The sequence below is a fragment of the Leguminivora glycinivorella genome, chromosome 2 (assembly GCF_023078275.1).
Source record: "Leguminivora glycinivorella isolate SPB_JAAS2020 chromosome 2, LegGlyc_1.1, whole genome shotgun sequence".
NCBI lineage: Eukaryota > Metazoa > Arthropoda > Insecta > Lepidoptera > Tortricidae > Leguminivora > Leguminivora glycinivorella.
Genome location: NC_062972.1, coordinates 30807060 through 30831293, shown reverse-complemented (window position 1 = coordinate 30831293; position 24234 = coordinate 30807060). Strand labels below are relative to the sequence as shown.

Below are 24234 nucleotides of genomic sequence, written 5' to 3'. Positions count from 1 at the left end.
TATGAAAGAATAATAGAGTACATAAATAAATAAAGAACATAAAGAAGAATAATAAAGTAAATAATATATCACAAAAACTATCATGTTATAAACACGTGAAGTCATGAAGCGAAAGAAAAAAGAACAATAAATTTGTTACAACATTAAGTTCAAAACTTCAAACTAAGACTCGAGATGTAACAAAAACTTTAATAACACATGCTGAAATAGTGAAAATGTTTATGATCTGGGGGCGATTTTTGAATATCGCAAACGAGATTTTGTCACTAAAATACCGGTTGAAAACGGTGACTTGCTTATTATTTTCAGTGACAATTTTCTGAATTCGAACGCGTGAGACTCAATAATCAGCCCACTGGAATATCAACTTTCATACACATTTGGAATTGAGATGTACGATTGCCATAAATGCCTATCAGTTAGTCAGTGACGAATGCCGACTGGGTCATTGGTTGATCAACAAGACCCGGAACTTTGTTGTTTAGCGACAACTATATTGATTTAAATATGATGGATAAATATTTATAATACGTATGAGTTAGGTGCCTTTAGATTTTTTAGGACTTAAATCGCCTTAACTTTCTAAACAGCTCGGTTTCTAAGTAAATAAATTTGACAACTCGAATACATTGATTAGTACCTCACCTCCTGTGAGCGTTCAGTAAACTTCATATTTACTTTCGTCGAAGTTAAAAATAAGACTTTCACAAGCGAGGCTGTCAAAATCGCTTCAAATGTAGCTTGGCCTGCTTCTACCTACAGTTCTATTGATTTTCAAACATAAACGTTGCAAATATGTTTTACTAATTTCCCGTCATTATGACGGGTATTGTTGATTAAACTTTACATCTGTTGCCACGTGTCTGGGGGTCTTGGGCAGGTATATATTAAAAGTGAATGTACTTATTCTAGTTATACAGTTTTAAGGGATTAGCATGACGTTATTACTATTGATAATACCGCCATCTATCGGCGGTATTGGGAACTACATAACTCTTTAATGACCTATATCGACTGGGAACATGCGATCCCTGAGGTAAGCCATCTAGGATTCGGACTAGTATGTAAAAGTAATCATAGATGGCGCTGTCAACAGATGACAAGTTGACAACATCAAAAAGATAAAAATGCCATTAAGCTTGCGGTTGCACATCACCGTCAACTTGGTCGGTATATCTAAACAACGATGCGTCACTTACCTTATCACCGAAATCTGTGGGCCTACCACGAAACACTTAAAAATCTACATTTTATTTTCTCTTTATCACTCTTGCTTACTGGAATGATAGAGAGGCAAATAACGAAATTTCGGTTTTCGTACATCGCGGTCAGCCCTCTGTCTGTTATCCCTGACCCTTCCCAGACAAGGGTGAGATAAGGATCTAAAATTTTCACCAAATATCGCCTTTAGTTTCCTAATTTACTGACAAAATCCCTTGATGTAAGTTCAACTTGATACTTTCGTAAATTAGAATTTGTAAATTAAGGATCGTGTTTGTTTAGGTAATGATTTTACCGCTGAAATTATATAGGTAAGCTACAGCGTTTACACGTGAACGACGACGTTACAAAAAAACCTTTTTTTACTTTTGTCGAAGCTTAATAAATTATCGATATATTTTAGTTGTTAAGTAGTGGCACATCACTATTGCCTACCTAAAGTTACTTCTAGAAAGAGTCTCGGAATAATGTTACTATTAATTATCCTTTTAAGTGTGTTTTAAGCGTCTCAAATCTTGCAGCAAAAACTTGCAGTTTTTTTTTTCTTCTTTTTAGGGTTCCGTACCAAAAAGGTACAACAGGAACCCTTATGGTGCGACTCTGTCCGTCTGTCTGTCCGTCTGTCACATTCCTAAATATCTCGAGGACTACTAATGCTATTAACTTGAAATTTGGAATAGTTGTGAACATTGTAAACCTCTACAAATAGAAAGTATAATTTTTTTAAATATATTAATTTTAATTGTAGAAAATGGCCAAAATGAAAGGGGGGCAAACTGTAAATTTCAAGTTACTAGGTCAAGTGGGGTATCGTTGGAAAGAGCTCAAATTGAACGTAAATAAGCTATTTTTTATAATTTTTTTGTTGTGGAAAAAAAAAGAATTTTGAAGGAAAATGTAAAAAAAAATACCGTTCCCCCCCCTTATCTCCGAAGTTTACCAACGAAAAATTATGAAAATTTTAGTAAACATTGGTTTTAAGCTATATATTACAGGAAAAATATAATCGTGTTTGTATTTTGAATACTTTTTTTTTAATTCACAAAAAACTTTTCAGATTTTTAGGGTTCCGTAGTCAACTAGGAACCCTTATAGTTTCGCCATGTCTGTCTGTCCGTCCGTCCGTCCGTCCGTCCGTCCGTCCGTCCGCGGATAATCTCAGTAACCGTAAGCACTAGAAAGCTGAAATTTGGTACCAATATGTATATCAATCACGCCAACAAAGTGCAAAAATAAAAAATGGGAAAAAATGTTTTATTAGGGTACCCCCCCTACATGCCAAGTGGGGGCTGATATTTTTTTTCATTCCAACCCCAACGTGTGACATATTGTTGGATAGGTATTTAAAAATGAATAAGGGTTTACTAAAATCATTTTTTGATAATATTAATAGTTTCGGAAATAATCGCTCTTAAAGGAAAAAAAAGTACGTCCCCCCACCCTCTAACTTTTGAACCATATGTTTAAAAAATATGAAAAAAATCACCAAAGTAGAACTTTGTAAAGACTTTCTAGGAAAATTGTTTTGAACTTGATAGGTTCAGTAGTTTTTGAGAAAAATACGAAAAACTACGGAACCCTACACTGAGCGTGGCCCGACACGCTCTTGGCCGGTTTTTACTTTCAGTTTACCCACCCTTGCGGATGTATATCGTACTTCAAATTAATACGAGGTGTTACGTAAACCATCTTCTGTCCAATAAAGTAAAAACTGTTTAAATCGGTTAACATTATAAAGAATTATCCCTGAAAAACCAGGTCGCGCAAATTAGTTAGCAAATTGACCGGGAGATGGCGCTATACACTATAATACTCATTAGTGCCTATACTTTTGTCTTCTAGTCAAGTCATTAGAGTTATATGAAAATATGAGATTATTTTTACTAGGTAGTTTGAAAGAAAGTTTGTACGGAACCCTCGGTGGGCGAGTCCGACTCGCACTTGGCCGGTTTTTTTCTTCTGAACTTGCAGTTCTAAACTCAGCTTAACACTTGATTTTTTTTCTGGGGCCTTCAACACTGATCTGATTGCTGTGCCAGAATTTATAGGTATCAAAATAGATATCTAGGAACTGGCCAGTAAAAATTATAGATGCCATTAAATACCTTTTTCGAATGATTGACAATTTTGATTTTCGTTTATTTTTTACATCTTACCGAAGCCGTGGCATCAAAAAATTACTAAATAATAAAAATTGTAAGTACTAACTTTTGGTCTTCGTAAGATCCCTTATCATGCGGAGAGACACAAATACAATTTGAAAAAAAAAACCGAAATAATCCATCTGGCAGCACTACTAGTTCCGTCACTGTCACTACTGTCACGTCTTGACGTCTTGAAGCTGTCTGTTGTGTTTACAAACATTCGCCGGTTCTTCAATTTAATTATTTTTGTTGTATTTCAGATTCGCTGAAAGACCCATATATCTGCGGTTCGCCATCATGTGCAGGTAAATACATTTTATTTTGAGTAAAAATTTTGTAATACAAAATGTCTAGTTCGGACTCTTAGACGCACGACCGGTTTCCATCCTTACTTGGTAGATATTCCGCGAATTCACACGAAGCGCTTTGCCTGCTTGTTCTTTTCTTATGCGCACTGCCAAGGAGTGGAATTCCTTGCCGGCGGCTATACTTCCGAGCTCATATAACCCGGTAACCTTCAAATCAAGAGTGAACAGGCATCTTCTGGGCGAGCTCACTCCATCGTAGGCCACGTCTTTGCCTTCGGCTAGTCTGTGGCCAAGAGTAAGCCCATTTATAATATTAAAAAAAGTCCGATAAAAATGTGTTGATTTGCTTTTGTACTTAGCAATTAAGTTTTAACATGATGTACAGATGTTGTGCAAAAGCATGACAAATACGAACGTTTCCGGAAAAATACGAAGGAAAAGTTTTTAGTACTACATGTGTGTTAAGTTTTACTGTCTCCTAATAATCATTAAAGAATCAGATAAAAAAAAATAATGAAGAAATCCTCTTAACTTTGGAAAAACTTCTATCTTGTATTGTTCACAAGCCAAACAATGTTAAGCTCATAGTAGCATAGGTACATATGTTTCCTAGCACAGATCTCAATTCACTTACATAAGAGCTGTGGTCTCCTGAGTCCCGGAAGCAAATGTTTTGAATTTGGAACCCTTTGTAATACAATAAAAGTTCAAATCATTTCCTAATGCTAAGTTAAATCAAATTCGCAAACTTTCATACACAAGAACAAACATTCTCATATTTAGACTATTTTAAAACATATTTCGTGGCTTTAAATATGGTGTCCTACTGCATACTTTAATTCTATCCCCCTTGATTTTTTTCAGCTTCGGAGAAATTCAAATACTTACCAGAAATTATTTACCATTATGAGTATAAAGTAAATGTAGAGACATACTTTGCTGGCTCCAGTGACAATAGATCTACACTAGACATCCGGACAGAGGTATGTAAATATGAAATGCCCTTTATTTATTGATTTACTATTCAAATAAGTGCGTTTTCAGATTATCCAATCTGATATTGGATGTCGGATCGATATCCCATACATTACAGGGATCTTGGATTTTTTCCGACATCCGATATTGGATTGGATAATGTGAAAACGCACTGACAGTAAAACCAAAACTAAAAAACTAAACACTGTGAAACTAAAAAATAAAATATAATACACTTAGTAAAAAAAAAAACATTATATTCTATTAATATATTTCTTTAGCAAATACTTCTTCTGTTTGTCTCTTTCTACCATTTAAATTATGACCCATTTCAAATAGCTACATTACTGTTACAAGTTATAATCTGAAGCTGCTTTTCAGCTTCCCATTTTAGACAGTAAGTACCATTTGTAAATCGTATGCTGTAGCATCATAATTGGTCACATCACAGGTATTATCATGAGTACCAGCAGGCCTAGCACATGATGGCCGCGGGAGTATGTCGCCTCGAGATAGACTACCTGTCCTTATGTCATTAATACAATTAGACAAAGACGAGTCATCTATCTCGCGGCGACATACTCCCGCGGCCATCATGTGCTAGGCCTACTGGGTGCGTAGCCGAATGGCACAAACGCTCACGAAACGAAACGCTAGTAGATATCTATCTCTATCGCTCTTGCGTATTGGCGCGACAAAGCCGGACTACCTTTCGCGGCGTTTCGTTTTCGTTTCGCGTCGGAGAAATGCCATTCGGCTACGGGGCCTGGGGTCCACCCAGGAAGTCTAACAGTACTACTGTCTATTGTTAACTTGATAAGAAATTGTGGAAAATTAACAGTGCAGCTATCTCTTCAATTTCATTGGACTATGTTTTGAATTGGCTACCCCTTCTTCTTTTATGTCCCCTGGGAATCCTGGGATGCCATAGTGACTCCATAGTGTTATATTTTGCTTCATTTAACTCCTCCGAATAGTCAGTAGAATGTATTTAAATAAAAATTAAATAAAAGATATAATATAATAAATTTACTTCTTATATCATGCAACTATTGACTCCAGGCAACCATCCAATTCATCAAACCCTGTGAAGGTCTACTGCAGCTGTCAGACGTGACCCTCGTAGACCAGGATGAGAGCTTCCCAGTCGAGAGAGCTGAAAAGTTCATACATGCCCTCTCGCTCTATGACCTTCGGTGAGTAATATAATGAATGAAGTAATAAATAATACTGTACAATATTGTGTACTTGAGCTGATACTTATCAACTCAATACATAAATCAAAATATGTGTTAGTGTTTAGTAAGACATCCCACTTTGTCGCTAACCATAAAGACGAAATTTGCTTGTATCATACACCGTGTTTTTTTTTCGTTAAATTCGACATGTCGTTAGGTTCGTTATCAGGAACCACCCTGTATATCACTTTTCGTTAAATTCGCAAAAAAAAATTGTTTTCATCGATTTCATACATAATAAATGAATTAATTAGTGTGAGAGACCCTTAAGAATAATATTCAAGTTAGTGTCAAGTGATTGACGGCACATGTCAAAACAAATAACATTGGGAAGTGCTAAAGGCTGTCAAACACGTGTTCAATAATTTATTTTTTTAATAACTCGATAACCGTAAGAGTTAAGACGCTAGTTTCTTAGAAAAATTATTTATATTTGATCTAAAGAACCATCCCTTAAAGTTAACAGAATTCAATAATAACCACAAATAAAATTTTTGAAAAAACCGCGACATAGTAGACCGATTTTTATGAAACATGGCTTCTTAGTCTTAGTGTTCTTACACTCCCGAGCTCCCGACTAACTCAGCTTTCCGACAAAAAAAACTAAATCTAAATCGGTTCATCCGTTCGGGAGCTACGATGCCACAGACAAATACACACACACAGACAGACAGACAGACAGACATGTCAAACTTATAACACCCCGTCGTTTTTGCGTCGGGGGTTAAAAACAGGGTGTAGAAATTGACACAAACTGACACAGCGACTTTATAGCAACCAACAAAGCGAGACGTTTTACTAAACTCGGTCAGATATAGATCAAAACTCTCTAAGGCTTAATTCAATTCACTTCAGGTTCGCGTTCCATGATGGCGTCATATCAGAAGTATGCCCCGACCCGACGGAGGAAGAATGGGTTCTCAACTTCAAGAGAGCCATACTCTCCATGCTCCAAAACTCCATGAAGCGGTTTGACATCAACTTTGTGGGGGTTGAGGTAAGCAAATGATATTTTCACATCACCATTTCGGAAAGGGGATTTTCTATATAAAAGAAGAAACTGACTGACTGACTGACTGACATATCAACGCACAGCCGAAACCGCTTGTCTTAGAGATTCCAAAGGCACGTAGTTTCCTTAAAAGGTGTAGAGGAGCACTAAGAAAGGATTTTTCAAAATTCACATCCTAAGGGGGTGAAATGGGGGTCCAAAGTTTGTATGGAAAAATTGATTACTACGCGGGCGAAGCCGCGAGGAAAAGTTAGTTAATAAGTCTGATATAAATATATGAAGTATAAAAAGGTTGACAGTTATTAAAAAAAATCTCATTTGACTAGAAGAAACTTTCCTTTTGTGGACTTTGTTGGCTGAAACTTTTGGACAGGCATTTCAATAATCGCAGATTTGAGTCCTGCTGGAGGTAATATCATAAAAGATGACGCTCTATGTCTCCATATTTTAAAGTATGGGTCTGCCCAAACCTAGTGACGCGGAATTGGCTTTCGCGGATCAAAACTCACTCCTTAGTCTGAACTGCGCGCGTTTAGCAACGGCGATGCGTAAGCGTCTTCATATTAACGGCTCAGCCACAACATTGGTCTAAGCGCGACAGCGGTGAGCGGCGGCCATACATTGGAGCGAGACACAGCGATGGGACTTTTCATTCGCACGTATGGCTGCCGCTCACCTGGTCGCGCTTAGACCAGTGTCGTGGCTGGCCATAACGAGAGTTTTTTGGTTGGCTAGAGCAGATTCCGCATTGATAGGTTTGGAAAAACCCTCATTCATGTAATAAACACTAATTATTGTAATATACTGCGCTCACTGACACTGGACTCAAGACGAAGAGGCCGTCCACGTGGGAGGTCGGACGAATTAGTGGCAACGGCAGGTCCAAAATGGACAGAAACAGCTCAAGACAGATAGGAGCGGAATTACTTGGGGGAGGCTTTTAGCCGCAAGGGCCCACATATTTATTTTAAGTTATTTTTTTTTTTATCGCCAATTGTTTTTTATTCATGTTTTAACACTTTCGAAACCGGGCTCTACGCGGCGCTACGACATTTTCGCTACATACGGGGAAACCCATGTAATCGGCTACGCTTCTACGAGCGGTGTACCCGACAGTCGGGTTCTTGGTAGCGAAAGTGTTAAGTATGTGTGGAACAAATAAAGCTTTTTTATTTTTTATTTATTGTAATATACGCATTTGATTTCAGCAAGACATCCACGGGTCATGCAATGTGAACTACACAGTGCGAGGGCAGAAAGACACCAGTTTGGTCCTAGAGAAGCGACGAGACCTGTCCTTATGTACAACGCGGTACAAGTACATGTCTATACTGCAGAGTGTACGCTACGATTTCCAGAGTGTAAGTTTTTAATTCAATTATTTTTTTACCATTTAACACACATTATCCTTTTGAAGGTCAACAATCGACTTGTAAAATTGTAACTTACCATATGCCACTCTAGAACTTTGTTGTATTGATACTGAGCTTTATTTGCGATAAAAGTCAACTTGACGTTTACTGTGAAAAGGTTCTACAGTAGCCTAGGATTCAAAATGGTTAAGCGGAAGAGATCCCTATAAGTGATAAGTTCGCCTTTTGTACTTCCTCCTTCTTCTTTCTTTTATATTTGATGTCTTGTATATTTTTGTTAATGCTGGTGGTACAATAAGGAGTATACTTAGTTCCAGCTGTTTAACAAACTTACTGCTGGTAGGATTTTTTTCTTAAATCTTTATCAAGTAAATTTCATATCTTTGGTAGTAAACAGTTGACAATTAGACCAAGCTAATTTTGCAGCGAATTTGAAGACCGTGTTGACACACAGAAAGGAAGTTTTTAACACAAAATATTATTTATTCAAATAGGCTAACAATAAGCACAGTCTGTGCTCATACTCTATTACTACTAAAACGAGACCTTACAATTTTCAGCGTTTCCAAACATGGCCAGTACTAAAGTCCGAGAGCAAATGCGTCGTGTCCGTCGACCATCACATCTACAAGTCGGTCAACTGCCGCGAGCGCCATCTGTTCGAGCCCTTCTCGGGCAAGAACTCCGGCGCCATGACGACGGTTATACAAGATCTGGTGCTGATGAGAGAAGTCAACAAGACTGACTCGCAGATCATGGAATCACAACCGAAAGGTAACCTTTGTAGGCTAGTTTCCTACTAGTCAAATCAGCTTCTTTTTATGAACTGTCAAAACGATTTGCTAATATGGCACTACTATGAAATACTGAGGAGTGACGTCACGGTCAATTCATTTACTTTATATCTTTGACTTATTAAATAGAAATTATGTTTAAACATAAATATTTTACTTCTAATTATGTGGTGCTTTATTTCGTGCACTGCATAAAATATTTTATTTTAAGTACTTATAGGAAACTAGCCTACTCAATGCAATTCAATTCAATGTCTTTAATCTCAAAACAACACATGTCAAAAATGATATCCACCATATAAAATTTAAATTAAAAAAAAAACCGACATATGAAACGACTTTTATCAAACATGGCTAAGAACACTCCCGACTAATTCAGCTTTAAAAAAAAAAACATATCTAAATCGGTTCCTCCGTTCGAAAGCTACGATGCCACAGACAAACAGACACACACACAGAGATAGACAGACAGGTCAAACTTAGAACACCCAGTTGTTTTTGCGTCGGGGGTTAAAAACACAAGAAACTAAAAATTCAACATAAAATAATCACAAAAAAAATCTAAACTAATCATACGGTTTTTCTTTTTGTCACGCGGTCCAATGTGATTCAGGCACAGAGAACCTCCTATTATGCTTCCAATTTTATCACTTTTCTACGTGGATAAACCATCCGTCACGTTCTGGCAAGTATGTCAGTTCGAGAGTGACAAGAGTCTTATCCACGGTGATAAGTGATAAAATTGCAAGCATAATCGCCCGGCTGGATCACGATTCACATTTATTGATTTTTAAGTCTATTTTTGTTTGCAGGCTGGATGGCGATAGAGAGACGCTCCAACCTGCTTCATCACCATAACTCCCACGTGAAGACTGAAACTGGGGAGCTGAAGTCGGCTCGAGAAGTCCTGAAGTTATTGTGCAAGTAAGTATATATGTTCAAGAAGTACTAAAGTAATACCACACCTCGGACGCTGGCGATTAGATATATGAAAGAGGCGCGTTCCTAGCACACATTCTAAGCTCGTGTACGTGAACGCGTACCATGCTTGTATAAGTACACTGAATTTAGTGGCTGATCAGACTGACTTGTTTAGTTGTCCAATGTCAGAATTTGTAAAAGTGTGTTTAAATGTTATATGTTATAATTTGATGTAATCGTAAGGTTTTGCTGATATAATTATGTAAATAACTATGAATAGGCACTATTGTATTAGGGTTACCTGTAAGGATAGTTGCTAAGTGACAATAAATAAAAATAAAAAATAAAAAAAAATAAGTGAGATATGACAGGTCGACCGTGTTTTTGACAGGCGGCAACTGTGAGGTAAACGAGAGGGGGTGGGCGGCACTTTCAGCGGGGAGCGGGAGTGGTCATACTCTACGATAGTACTCTATTATACTGTGGTAATACCCAGTTCATATTGATATCAGCAAGACATAAGTTTGATTTTAATTTTCGTGTAAAGCGAAACCAATGGAATTTAACTACTCCCAAATGAACGGGCTATAACCCTTAATTTGGCAGAAAGCATGGTCGGGAGTTCTAACCTCCCTGGCACCTCAATAGTATGGATAATTCTGGTTAAGAGCGTTATAACATTTCGGCGTCGGGCGAAATTAGGTATTTTACCCGCCGCGCGAGCCCAATATGCCGACCCTTTCTAGCACGTCTTATCACTCGCTCGCACTACAATAATGGACAAAACAATCTTGATCCTTTCTATGGAATTTTGATAACAACCACAATCTACTATCTCGATATAAACTTTTGGTTTCTAATAAACATTATTTTGTACGAAAATACGAGAATATAGCGCGAAATAATATCAATTATGTTAAAATTTATTTAAAAAATTAAAGTAATAATTATAAAAGTAGATCCCATCCCAAATATTTGCTTTTGTTATATGATAAGTATTAGAGTAAAGTATATATTAATATGATGATAAAATAAGACAAATACAATTCTAATTACTTCAAGGTGGTGCTCAGGGTCTGATGATGGAGCCAGATGGTGGTCACCAATACCAATGAACAATATGACTATACAACTTCGTGGTTTACATGTCATTCTAGCATTTTCACTTTCACATTTCAAGTGCATATACCACGAGTATAGGTTTTCGGGTGTGCTGATTTAAAAATTAATGACCGATTTGGAATCTGACATTGCTGACTGTCACTTTGACACAAAAGTCGTCATGGGTGTCGTAAAATAGGTTTTAGGGGGGCTGATTCCAAAATTAATGACCAATGTGGAATCTGACATTGCTGACTGTCACTTTGACACAAAAGTCGTCATGGCTGTCGTCAAATAGGTTTGCGGGGGTGCTGATTCCAAAATTACTGAACAATGTGGAATCTGACATTGCTGACTGTCACTTTGACACAAAAGTCGTCATGGGTGTCGTAAAATTGGTTTTAGGGGGTGCTGATTCCAAAATTAATGACCAATGTGGAATCTGACATTGCTGACTGTCACTTTGACACAAAAGTCGTCATGGGTGTCGTCAAATAGGTTTGCGGGGGTGCTGATTCCAAAATTAATGAACAATGTGGAATCTGACATTGCTGACTGTCACTTTGACACAAAAGTCGTCATGGGTGTCGTAAAATTGGTTTTAGGGGTGCTGATTCCAAAATTAATGACCAATGTGGAATCTGACATTGCTGATTGTCACTTTGACACAAAAGTCGTCATGGGTGTCGTCAAATAGGTTTGCGGGGGTGCTGATTCCAAAATTAATGAACAATGTGGAATCTGACATTGCTGACTGTCACTTTGACACAAAAGTCGTCATGGGTGTCGTAAAATTGGTTTTAGGGGGTGCTGATTCCAAAATTAATGACCAATGTGGAATCTAACATTGCTGACTGCCACTTTGACACAAAAGTCATCATGGGTGTCGTAAAATAGGTTTTAGGGGGTGCTGATTCCAAAAATAATGACCAATGTGGAATCTAACATTGCTGACTGTCACTTTGACACAAAAGTCATCATGGGTGTCGTCAAATAGGTTTCCGGAGGTGCTGATTTGAAAATTAATGACCGATTTGGAATCTTGACATTGCTGACTGTCACTTTAACACAAAAGTCGTAATGGGTGTCGTCAAAAAGCTTTCCGGGGGTGCTGATTCCAAAATTAACGACTATTTTGGAATCTCACAGTGTTAATTGTCATTTTGACACAAAAGGAATCATGGGTGTAGTCAAATAGTTTTTAGGGGGTACTGATTCCAAAATTAATGAAATGATTTAAAAAGTAATGACCGATTTGGAACTTGACATTGCACAGTACCCCTGGAAACCTATTTGACGACACCCATAACGACTTTTATGTCAAAGTGACAGTCAGCAATGTCAGATTCCAAATTGATCATTAATATTGAGATCAGTACCCATGAAAACCTATTTGAAGACACCCATGATCACTTTTGTGTCAAAGTGACAGTCAACAGTGTCAGATTCCAAATTGGTCATTAGTTTTCAAACACCTCCGGATACCTATTTGACGACACCCATGACGACTTTTGTGTCAAAGTGACAGTCAGCAATGTCAGATTCCAAATTGGTCACTAATTTTGGAATCAGCACCCCTAAAACCTATTTTACGACACCCATGACGACTTTTGTGTCAAAGTGACAGTCAGCAATGTCAGATTGAACATTGGTCATTAATTTTGGAATCAGCACCCCTAAAACCTATTTTACGACACCCATGACGACTTTTGTGTCAGAGTGACAGTCAGCAATGTCAGATTGAACATTGGTCATTAATTTTGGAATCAGCACCCCCTAAAACCTATTTTACGACACCCATGACGACTTTTGTGTCAAAGTGACAGTCAGCAATGTCAGATTCCACATTGGTCATTAATTTTGGAATCAGCACCCCTAAAACCTATTTTACGACACCCATGACGACTTTTGTGTCAAAGTGACAGTCAGCAATGTCAGATTGAACATTGGTCATTAATTTTGGAATCAGCACCCCCTAAAACCTATTTTACGACACCCATGACGACTTTTGTGTCAAAGTGACAGTCAGCAATGTCAGATTCCACATTGGTCATTAATTTTGGAATCAGCACCTCCTAAAACCTATTTTACGACACCCATGACGACTTTTGTGTCAAAGTGACAGTCAGCAATGTCAGATTCTACATTGGTCATTAATTTTGGAATCAGCACCCCTAAAACCTATTTTACGACACCCATGACGACTTTTGTGTCAAAGTGACAGTCAGCAATGTCAGATTCCAAATTGGTCATTCATTTTGTAATCAGCACCCCTAAAACCTATTTTACGACACCCATGACGACTTTTGTGTCAGGGTGACAGTCAGCAATGTCAGATTGAACATTGGTCATTAATTTTGGAATCAGCACCCCCTAAAACCTATTTTACGACACCCATGACGACTTTTGTGTCAAAGTGACAGTCAGCAATGTCAGATTCCACATTGGTCATTAATTTTGGAATCAGCACCCCCTTTAGGTTTTAAGAGCGCTATGACAAAAAAAGGCGATATATTGTAAAATGCACAATATTTATCGACAAAATTGTACACTTTACTCATACTAAAAGACAGTGAAAGTACTTGTTTCAGTTAGAACATCTTATTAACTGTCGGTTAAATAAAAAACATATGAAAAAAAAAGCTTTTTCAATTAGTAATGATTGTTTTTCTGATGCTCGTTTAGGAAAAACCGCGTGAAGTACAGAATTCGGAGCTCTTATTATGTACAATTTGATAAGATCACTCTCATAAATGAGGTAAATTTAAGTTCCAAATATCTTGTACTTAAGGCCCATTAAACAATATTTATCATTTAATCCTTAAAAATTGAGAAATTGAAAGTAAAACGAACTCAATTTTGTCTTGAAAATACATCGAAACAAGTGATCATTTCTCCGAAAATCTACATGTTATCGAAGTTATTTTAGTATATAAATAATCTGCACAATGTGCTTAAACTGCTGTTATCCATTTGTCGTTATAATATTTTATCATGATTTTTTGCCAATTTTTTGAAAACTAGCCTTCCTGTCGCTATTTTACCGGCGACGGACGCCTGCGATTTCAGTGCCGCGCCGGAGCTCGAGGAGGTAAGACGTATGTCGCTTTGGTCTCCGAGTTTTCATCGCAAACGTCGAGAATATTTATTGTTGTGTGGGTCGGACGCCTTGTTTCTACACGGGCTATCCTCGCATTGTGTGTGTGTAAACAGCGACCAACGAATTTGATCCTAGATCCGTAAATATTTGCTTTTGTAATACTTTGTTATGTTTAAATGTTAAAGTATTACAACGTTGTGATGATAAAAATGTGAAAATTACAATACGGTCAAGATGATAAGACACATCAAGATGGTACTCGGGATCTGATGATGGAGCCAGAAGGTGGTCACCAGTACCAGTGAACCATGTAAGTAAACGACTTCGTGTTTAGGCTCGTTGGGTTCGTCTCAACAAGACCTTTGACAAGAGGTGGTACTCAGGGTCTGATGATGGAGCCAGATGGTGGTCACCAGTACCAATGAACCATATAACTAAACCCAGAGATGGGGAAATCGTAATCGATTCCGGATTACACGATTACTTGATTTTACTTTGTAATCTGACACTACTGGGTGTCAGATTACTTGTAATGTAATCAAGTGAAACGGTAAATTACCATTACATGTAAAGGAATCACTAATCATCTATACAATCATTACTATTACCAATAATTCGGAATCATAGTCGATTCAAAATAACTGAAATTATTGACTTGATTACTTTCAGATTACGAATATGTAGTACCTCAGATTGCTGACTGTCACTTTGACACAAAAGTCGTCATGGGTGTCGTAAAATAGGTTTTAGGAGGTGCTGATTCCAAAATTAATGACTAATGTTCAATCTGACATTGCTGACTGTCACTCTGACACAAAAGTCGTCATGGGTGTCGTAAAATAGGTTTTAGGGGGTGCTGATTCCAAAATGAATGACCAATTTGGAATCTGACATTGCTGACTGTCACTTTGACACAAAAGTCGTCATGGGTGTCGTAAAATAGGTTTTAGGGGGTGCTGATTCCAAAATTAATGACCAATGTGGAATCTGACATTGCTGACTGTCACTTTGACACAAAAGTCGTCATGGGTGTCGTAAAATAGGTTTTAGGGGGTGCTGATTCCAAAATTAATGACCAATGTTCAATCTGACATTGCTGACTGTCACTCTGACACAAAAGTCGTCATGGGTGTCGTAAAATAGGTTTTAGGGGTGCTGATTCCAAAATTAATGACCAATGTTCAATCTGACATTGCTGACTGTCACTCTGACACAAAAGTCGTCATGGGTGTCGTAAAATAGGTTTTAGGAGGTGCTGATTCCAAAATTAATGACTAATGATCAATCTGACATTGCTGACTGTCACTCTGACACAAAAGTCGTCATGGGTGTCGTAAAATAGGTTTTAGGGGTGCTGATTCCAAAATTAGTGACCAATTTGGAATCTGACATTGCTGACTGTCACTTTGACACAAAAGTCGTCATGGGTGTCGTAAAATAGGTTTTAGGGGGTGCTGATTCCAAAATTAATGACCAATGTGGAATCTGACATTGCTGACTGTCACTTTGACACAAAAGTCGTCATGGGTGTCGTAAAATAGGTTTTAGGGGGTGCTGATTCCAAAATTAATGACCAATGTTCAATCTGACATTGCTGACTGTCACTCTGACACAAAAGTCGTCATGGGTGTCGTAAAATAGGTTTTAGGGGGTGCTGATTCCAAAATTAATGACCAATGTTCAATCTGACATTGCTGACTGTCACTCTGACACAAAAGTCGTCATGGGTGTCGTAAAATAGGTTTTAGGAGGTGCTGATTCCAAAATTAATGACTAATGTTCAATCTGACATTGCTGACTGTCACTCTGACACAAAAGTCGTCATGGGTGTCGTAAAATAGGTTTTAGGGGGTGCTGATTCCAAAATTAATGACCAATGTTCAATCTGACATTGCTGACTGTCACTCTGACACAAAGGTCGTCATGGGTGTCGTAAAATAGGTTTTAGGGGGTGCTGATTCCAAAATTAATGACCAATGTTCAATCTGACATTGCTGACTGTCACTTTGACACAAAAGTCGTCATGGGTGTCGTAAAATAGGTTTTAGGGGGTGCTGATTCCAAAATTAGTGACCAATTTGGAATCTGACATTGCTGACTGTCACTTTGACACAAAAGTCGTCATGGGTGTCGTCAAATAGGTATCCGGAGGTGTTTGAAAACTAATGACCAATTTGGAATCTGACACTGTTGACTGTCACTTTGACACAAAAGTGATCATGGGTGTCTTCAAATAGGTTTTCATGGGTACTGATCTCAATATTAATGAAAGTCGTCATGGGTGTCGTAAAATAGGTTTTAGGAGGTGCTGATTCCAAAATTAATGACTAATGTTCAATCTGACATTGCTGACTGTCACTCTGACACAAAAGTCGTCATGGGTGTCGTAAAATAGGTTTTAGGGGGTGCTGATTCCAAAATGAATGACCAATTTGGAATCTGACATTGCTGACTGTCACTTTGACACAAAAGTCGTCATGGGTGTCGTAAAATAGGTTTTAGGGGGTGCTGATTCCAAAATTAATGACCAATGTGGAATCTGACATTGCTGACTGTCACTTTGACACAAAAGTCGTCATGGGTGTCGTAAAATAGGTTTTAGGGGGTGCTGATTCCAAAATTAATGACCAATGTTCAATCTGACATTGCTGACTGTCACTCTGACACAAAAGTCGTCATGGGTGTCGTAAAATAGGTTTTAGGGGGTGCTGATTCCAAAACTAATGACCAATGTTCAATCTGACATTGCTGACTGTCACTCTGACACAAAAGTCGTCATGGGTGTCGTAAAATAGGTTTTAGGAGGTGCTGATTCCAAAATTAATGACTAATGATCAATCTGACATTGCTGACTGTCACTCTGACACAAAAGTCGTCATGGGTGTCGTAAAATAGGTTTTAGGGGGTGCTGATTCCAAAATTAGTGACCAATTTGGAATCTGACATTGCTGACTGTCACTTTGACACAAAAGTCGTCATGGGTGTCGTAAAATAGGTTTTAGGGGGTGCTGATTCCAAAATTAATGACCAATGTGGAATCTGACATTGCTGACTGTCACTTTGACACAAAAGTCGTCATGGGTGTCGTAAAATAGGTTTTAGGGGGTGCTGATTCCAAAATTAATGACCAATGTTCAATCTGACATTGCTGACTGTCACTCTGACACAAAAGTCGTCATGGGTGTCGTAAAATAGGTTTTAGGGGTGCTGATTCCAAAATTAATGACCAATGTTCAATCTGACATTGCTGACTGTCACTCTGACACAAAAGTCGTCATGGGTGTCGTAAAATAGGTTTTAGGAGGTGCTGATTCCAAAATTAATGACTAATGTTCAATCTGACATTGCTGACTGTCACTCTGACACAAAAGTCGTCATGGGTGTCGTAAAATAGGTTTTAGGGGGTGCTGATTCCAAAATTAATGACCAATGTTCAATCTGACATTGCTGACTGTCACTCTGACACAAAGGTCGTCATGGGTGTCGTAAAATAGGTTTTAGGGGTGCTGATTCCAAAATTAATGACCAATGTTCAATCTGACATTGCTGACTGTCACTTTGACACAAAAGTCGTCATGGGTGTCGTAAAATAGGTTTTAGGGGTGCTGATTCCAAAATTAGTGACCAATTTGGAATCTGACATTGCTGACTGTCACTTTGACACAAAAGTCGTCATGGGTGTCGTCAAATAGGTATCCGGAGGTGTTTGAAAACTAATGACCAATTTGGAATCTGACACTGTTGACTGTCACTTTGACACAAAAGTGATCATGGGTGTCTTCAAATAGGTTTTCATGGGTACTGATCTCAATATTAATGATCAATTTGGAATCTGACATTGCTGACTGTCACTTTGACATAAAAGTCGTTATGGGTGTCGTCAAATAGGTTTCCTTTCCAGGGGTACTGTGCAATGTCAGGTTCCAAATCGGTCATTACTTTTTAAATCATTTCATTAATTTTGGAATCAGTGCCCCCTAAAAACTATTTGACTACACCCATGATTCCTTTTGTGTCAAAATTACAATTAGCACTGTGAGATTCCAAAATAGTCGTTAATGTTGGAATCAGCACCCCCGGAAACCTTTTTGAAGACACCCATGACGACTTTTGTGTCAAAGTGACAGTCAGCAATGTCAAGATTCCAAATCGGTCATTAATTTTCAAATCAGCACCTCCGGAAACCTATTTGACGACACCCATGACGACTTTTGTGTCAAAGTGACAGTCAGCAATGTTAGATTCCACATTGGTCATTAATTTTGGAATCAGCACCCCCTAAAACCAATTTTACGACACCCATGACGACTTTTGTGTCAAAGTGACAGTCAGCAATGTCAGATTCCACATTGTTTATTAATTTTGGAATCAGCACCCCCGCAAACCTATTTGACGACACCCATGACGACTTTTGTGTCAAAGTGACAGTCAGCAATGTCAGATTCCACATTGGTCATTAATTTTGGAATCAGCACCCCCTAAAACCTATTTTACGACACCCATGACGACTTTTGTGTCAAAGTGACAGTCAGCAATGTCAGATTCCACATTGTTCATTAATTTTGGAATCAGCACCCCCGCAAACCTATTTGACGACACCCATGACGACTTTTGTGTCAAAGTGACAGTCAGCAATGTCAGATTCCACATTGGCCACTAATTTTGGAATCAGCACCCCCTAAAACCTATTTTACGACACCCATGACGACTTTTGTGTCAAAGTGACAGTCAGCAATGTCAGATTCCAAATCGGTCATTAATTTTTACATCAGCACACCCGAAAACCTATATACTCGTGGTATATGCACTTGAAATGTGAAAGTGAAAATGCTAGAATGACATGTAAACCACGAAGTTGTATAGTCATATTGTTCATTGGTATTGGTGACCACCATCTGGCTCCATCATCAGACCCTGAGCACCACCTTGAAGTAATTAGAATTGTATTTGTCTTATTTTATCATCATATTAATATAATTATACTTTACTCTAATACTTATCATATAACAAAAGCAAATATTTGGGATGGGATCTACTTTTATAATTATTACTTTAATTTTTTAAATAAATTTTAACATAATTGATATTATTTCGCGCTATATTCTCGTATTTTCGTACAAAATAATGTTTATTAGAAACCAAAAGTTTATATCGAGATAGTAGATTGTGGTTGTTATCAAAATTCCATAGAAAGGATCAAGATTGTTTTGTCCATTATTGTAGTGCGAGCGAGTGATAAGACGTGCTAGAAAGGGTCGGCATATTGGGCTCGCGCGGCGGGTAAAATACCTAATTTCGCCCGACGCCGAAATGTTATAACGCTCTTAACCTATTTTACGACACCCATGATGACTTTTGTGTCAAAGTGACAGTCAGCAATCTGAGGTACTACATATTCGTAATCTGAAAGTAATCAAGTCAATAATTTCAGTTATTTTGAATCGACTATGATTCCGAATTATTGGTAATAGTAATGATTGTATAGATGATTAGTGATTCCTTTACATGTAATGGTAATTTACCGTTTCACTTGATTACATTACAAGTAATCTGACACCCAGTAGTGTCAGATTACAAAGTAAAATCAAGTAATCGTGTAATCCGGAATCGATTACGATTTCCCCATCTCTGGGTTTAGTTATATGGTTCATTGGTACTGGTGACCACCATCTGGCTCCATCATCAGACCCTGAGTACCACCTCTTGTCAAAGGTCTTGTTGAGACGAACCCAACGAGCCTAAACACGAAGTCGTTTACTTACATGGTTCACTGGTACTGGTGACCACCTTCTGGCTCCATCATCAGATCCCGAGTACCATCTTGATGTGTCTTATCATCTTGACCGTATTGTAATTTTCACATTTTTATCATCACAACGTTGTAATACTTTAACATTCAAACATAACAAAGTATTACAAAAGCAAATATTTACGGATCTAGGATCAAATTCGTTGGTCGCTGTTTACACAAACACAATGCGAGGATAGCCCGTGTAGAAACAAGGCGTCCGACCCACACAACAATAAATATTCTCGACGTTTGCGATGAAAACTCGGAGACCAAAGCGACATACGTCTTACCTGCTCGAGCTCCGGCGCGGCACTGAAATCGCAGGCGTCCGTCGCCGGTAAAATAGCGACAGGAAGGCTAGTTTTCAAAAAATTGGCAAAAAATCATGATAAAATATTATAACGACAAATGGATAACAGCAGTTTAAGCACATTGTGCAGATTATTTATATACTAAAATAACTTCGATAACATGTAGATTTTCGGAGAAATGATCACTTGTTTCGATGTATTTTCAAGACAAAATTGAGTACGTTTTACTTTCAATTTCTCAATTTCAAAGGATTAAATGATAAATATTGTTTAATGGGCCTTAAGTACAAGATATTTGGAACTTAAATTTACCTCATTTATGAGAGTGATCTTATCAAATTGTACATAATAAGAGCTCCGAATTCTGTGCTTCACACGGTTTTTCCTAAACGAGCATCAGAAAAACAATAATTACTAATTGAAAAAGCTTTTTTTTTTCATATGTTTTTTATTTAACCGACAGTTAATAAGATGTTCTAACTGAAACAAGTACTTTCACTGTCTTTTAGTATGAGTAAAGTGTACAATTTTGTCGATAAATATTGTGCATTTTACAATATATCGCCTTTTTTTGTCATAGCGCTCTTAAGAAAAAAAATAAAAGATTGTTATACAGATTGTATACAGTATTTTGGACAAATCAAATTAAGGGACTGTATCTGATTTTTTTTTGTAACTTTCAGCATCAAAGACAGTACTGACGACTACGTCCCAGGAATGACAATGGACGAAAACCTGGACAGCGGTTCCACCGTCGGTTTGTGGGGGAAACTGGTTCGCGCGGCCCGAGGGCTACATTATCCTGCGCTTTCTCAGTTGTTGTCCAGAGCCCCTTCCATCTGTCCTAAAGCCACGTAAGTCGCTGTTTACTTACTCTGCACATACCTACATTACTATCAACAAGAACAAAGTTATTTGTTAGGAATGACAATGGACGAAAACCTGGACAGCGGTTCCACCGTCGGTTTGTGGGGGAAACTGGTACCTTATCCTGCTTTATCACAGTGTTTGTCTAGAGCCCCTTTCATCTGTTCTAATGGCACGTAAGTACAAAACTTAACAGTTTACTATCATCAGACAGACCAGTACGTCCCAGGATCATTCATGAGAATTACCTTGCTCTGTCACAGTTTTCTAGGACTCTTTCCGGTTGTCCTACAGTGACGTGCAACTATGTATTGCTTCACACTGATCCGACAATCTATCACGATGCCCCGGCACGCAAGAGTTAAGTGTTCCCCAAGTTATATGTCAGTCATCAGGACACAAGGAGTGAAAAGTTGGATAAGGAAGGCCACAAATAGATCGGACTGGAGAGACCTGCTTGACTATACCTTGTACTTTTAGCTGTTGAAAAAAGTGTAAACAAACCGGAGCCGTCAAATTTGACAGATCCAGGAGTAGTGAACCTTTTAAGGCCAGATCGAAGAACAAAATTGTAGGTGGCTACTTACTTGGTACTTTTTATTATTCACGGTGAGCCAATTTTAATGATTATAAACGCATAAATGGTAAGTAAGGTGAGAGTAACAATGCGATTCCTTGTATTTTTAGGTATTTAAAAAACTTAACAAACTGTCAAATAGTTGTTTATCATGACGACCGGTCTGGCGCAGTCGGTAGTGACCCTGCCTGCTGCGCCGCGGTCCCGGGTTCGAATCCCAGTAAGGGCATTTATTTGTGTGATGAGCACAGATATTTGTTCCTGAGTCATGGATGTTTTCTATGTATATAAGTATTTATATATTATATATATCGTTGTCTGAGCACCCACAACACAAGCCTTCTTGAGCTTACCGTGGGCCTCAGTCAATCTGTGTAAGAATGTCCTATAATATTTATTTTATTTATTTATTTTATTTATCAGGTAACGTTTGGTTCCTGTTAAAATTTTCGTATTTAAAAATAATTAAGCTCACTACTATAGTCCGTTCCATTCCAAAAACATATACTTTCGCTTAATTTTACCAAATACACATGTACAATTAGACAAGACGAGTGTAAGTACAAGTTTATAATGGGTTGGCAAACGCACATTGCTAAATGTGAAACCAGAAAACTGGAGAAGATGCGAAGAACATGTCATCAAGGAAGAGAAGAAAATGAAAGAGTTAGACAACAAGATTGACGATTTGGCCGACAGAATAATAATAAATGTGACAGAATCATCTTCGTCTTCATCCTCATCGTCGTCATCGTCCTCACCAGAATAAAATAACGTATATATAAAGTATTGCGTTTTACTTAAAAATATACCTACATATGTTTTCACCATTAAACACATAGAATACATTTATTTTTGTTTTCATATTTTTTATTATTTCGTGCTCAGATAATCTTAATTTTATTTCTATTACTTTTTTATATTTCTCTGCCTTTCATCAAAATTTAGTGTGGTACCTATAAATATTACTGAATCAACTAAACTACCATCGAGTATAAAAAAATACATAAATATAACAATAATCATCTCATACGGAGAAACGGAAGCTCGAAAACACAAATATCAAATTTGGAACAGATGATGATGATGATGATTGATAACAAGCAATGGAAAATGTCAGATAAAATTAAAAATCACGTAAGGTCTAGTACCTTTCTATTTTAGTAGTGTTACACCCAGATTAAAATGCAACCTTGAGTTTTAAACCCCTTGAGTTTTCCCCTCTGCAAAATTGGGTACTTTTTGGTTGATGATTCCCTGAAGAAAATAATAATATTAATTTAATGTAATGACGATATGCTTGTATTCATGAAGGTGTATTATGTTTCGTCAAATTAAACGAAATTACATGTTAGTGGAATGAAATGGAAAATATTAGTGAACTTCATTTATTTTTAAATAGAGAAAAAAAATCAGGATCCAAACGTTACCTAATAAACAACCCTCAAATTTGACAGCCCCGGTTTGTTTACACTTTTTTCAAGAGCCAAAAGTACAAGGTACATATAGGCTAAGGCCCACCCGCGGCTGTAATGCCTTAAGTTATATGTACATTTTTGCTAGCATTATTTCAGTTTATTTATATTTTCACACAGACAATTTTCTTTTCAGAAAGCACATGCTAGACGCCCTACCCTACATAGCGAGCGCCGGTTCAGTAGAGCTCATCAAGGATATGGTTATTCGCGAAGCTGTTGATGCCAACACCAGGCACGAGTGGCTCATGTCCATGGCTATGATACCGAGGTAATTCACAGGTCCAACTAGTGATGAAGGTTTACATTGGATAAAATATGTTTAAAAATATCCTGGTCATGGCACCAATTGCAACAAAACACCTTTGCTTATTCAATAAGCGTCTTATTTTTAGTAAATCCTTTGGACAACATATTCTGAATGTAAATAAATAAATATTATAGGACATTCTTACACAGATTGACTGAGCCCCACTGATTGGTAAGCTCAAGAAGGCTTGTATTGTGGGTGCTCAGACAACGATATACATAATATATAAATACTTATATACATAGAAAACATCCATGACTCAGGAACAAATATCTGTGCTCATCACACAAACAAATGCCCTTACCGGGATTCGAACCCAGGACCGCGGCTCAGCAGGCAGGGTCACTACCGACTGAGCCAAAGCGATCGTCAATAATGTATGAAGTATGTTAATACAGCTTGTTGCTTTCTATCATATTAATATTAATCTTTGCTCGACAATAAGTAGAATGTTGTTGTGAAAAATGTTCTAAACCTAAAAAGTAACACGTGCGTGAAAAATGTTGTTACAGACCGAAAAAAGAGATGTTAACCAGCATGTTGGAACTGCTGAAGAAGCAGCCAGGGGACCAGGTCATCAGCTTCACAGTTTCATCCATGGTCCACTCATACTGCAAACATAGCGGGAAATCTCGTAAGTGCAAACGGTTTAGCCCCAAATCAAAATTAAGAATTCTAACACCTATTTATTTAAATCAATATATGTACATAATGTA

The 24234-nt window shown here is 37.7% G+C and overlaps 1 protein-coding gene across 1 annotated transcript in view; it reads left to right on the top strand.

Annotated features, from left to right (window-relative positions):
- LOC125242394 overlaps positions 1–24234 on the top strand; it is an 85454-nt gene that overhangs the window by 698 nt on the left and 60522 nt on the right. Inside the window, exons 2-11 of the mRNA XM_048151196.1 lie at positions 3626–3670; positions 4538–4656; positions 5711–5844; positions 6742–6883; positions 8107–8259; positions 8832–9045; positions 9878–9989; positions 20973–21143; positions 23345–23479; positions 24031–24152. Coding sequence (XP_048007153.1) covers positions 3626–3670; positions 4538–4656; positions 5711–5844; positions 6742–6883; positions 8107–8259; positions 8832–9045; positions 9878–9989; positions 20973–21143; positions 23345–23479; positions 24031–24152 — 1347 coding nt within the window. The remainder of the gene's footprint in view (positions 1–3625; positions 3671–4537; positions 4657–5710; positions 5845–6741; positions 6884–8106; positions 8260–8831; positions 9046–9877; positions 9990–20972; positions 21144–23344; positions 23480–24030; positions 24153–24234) is intronic.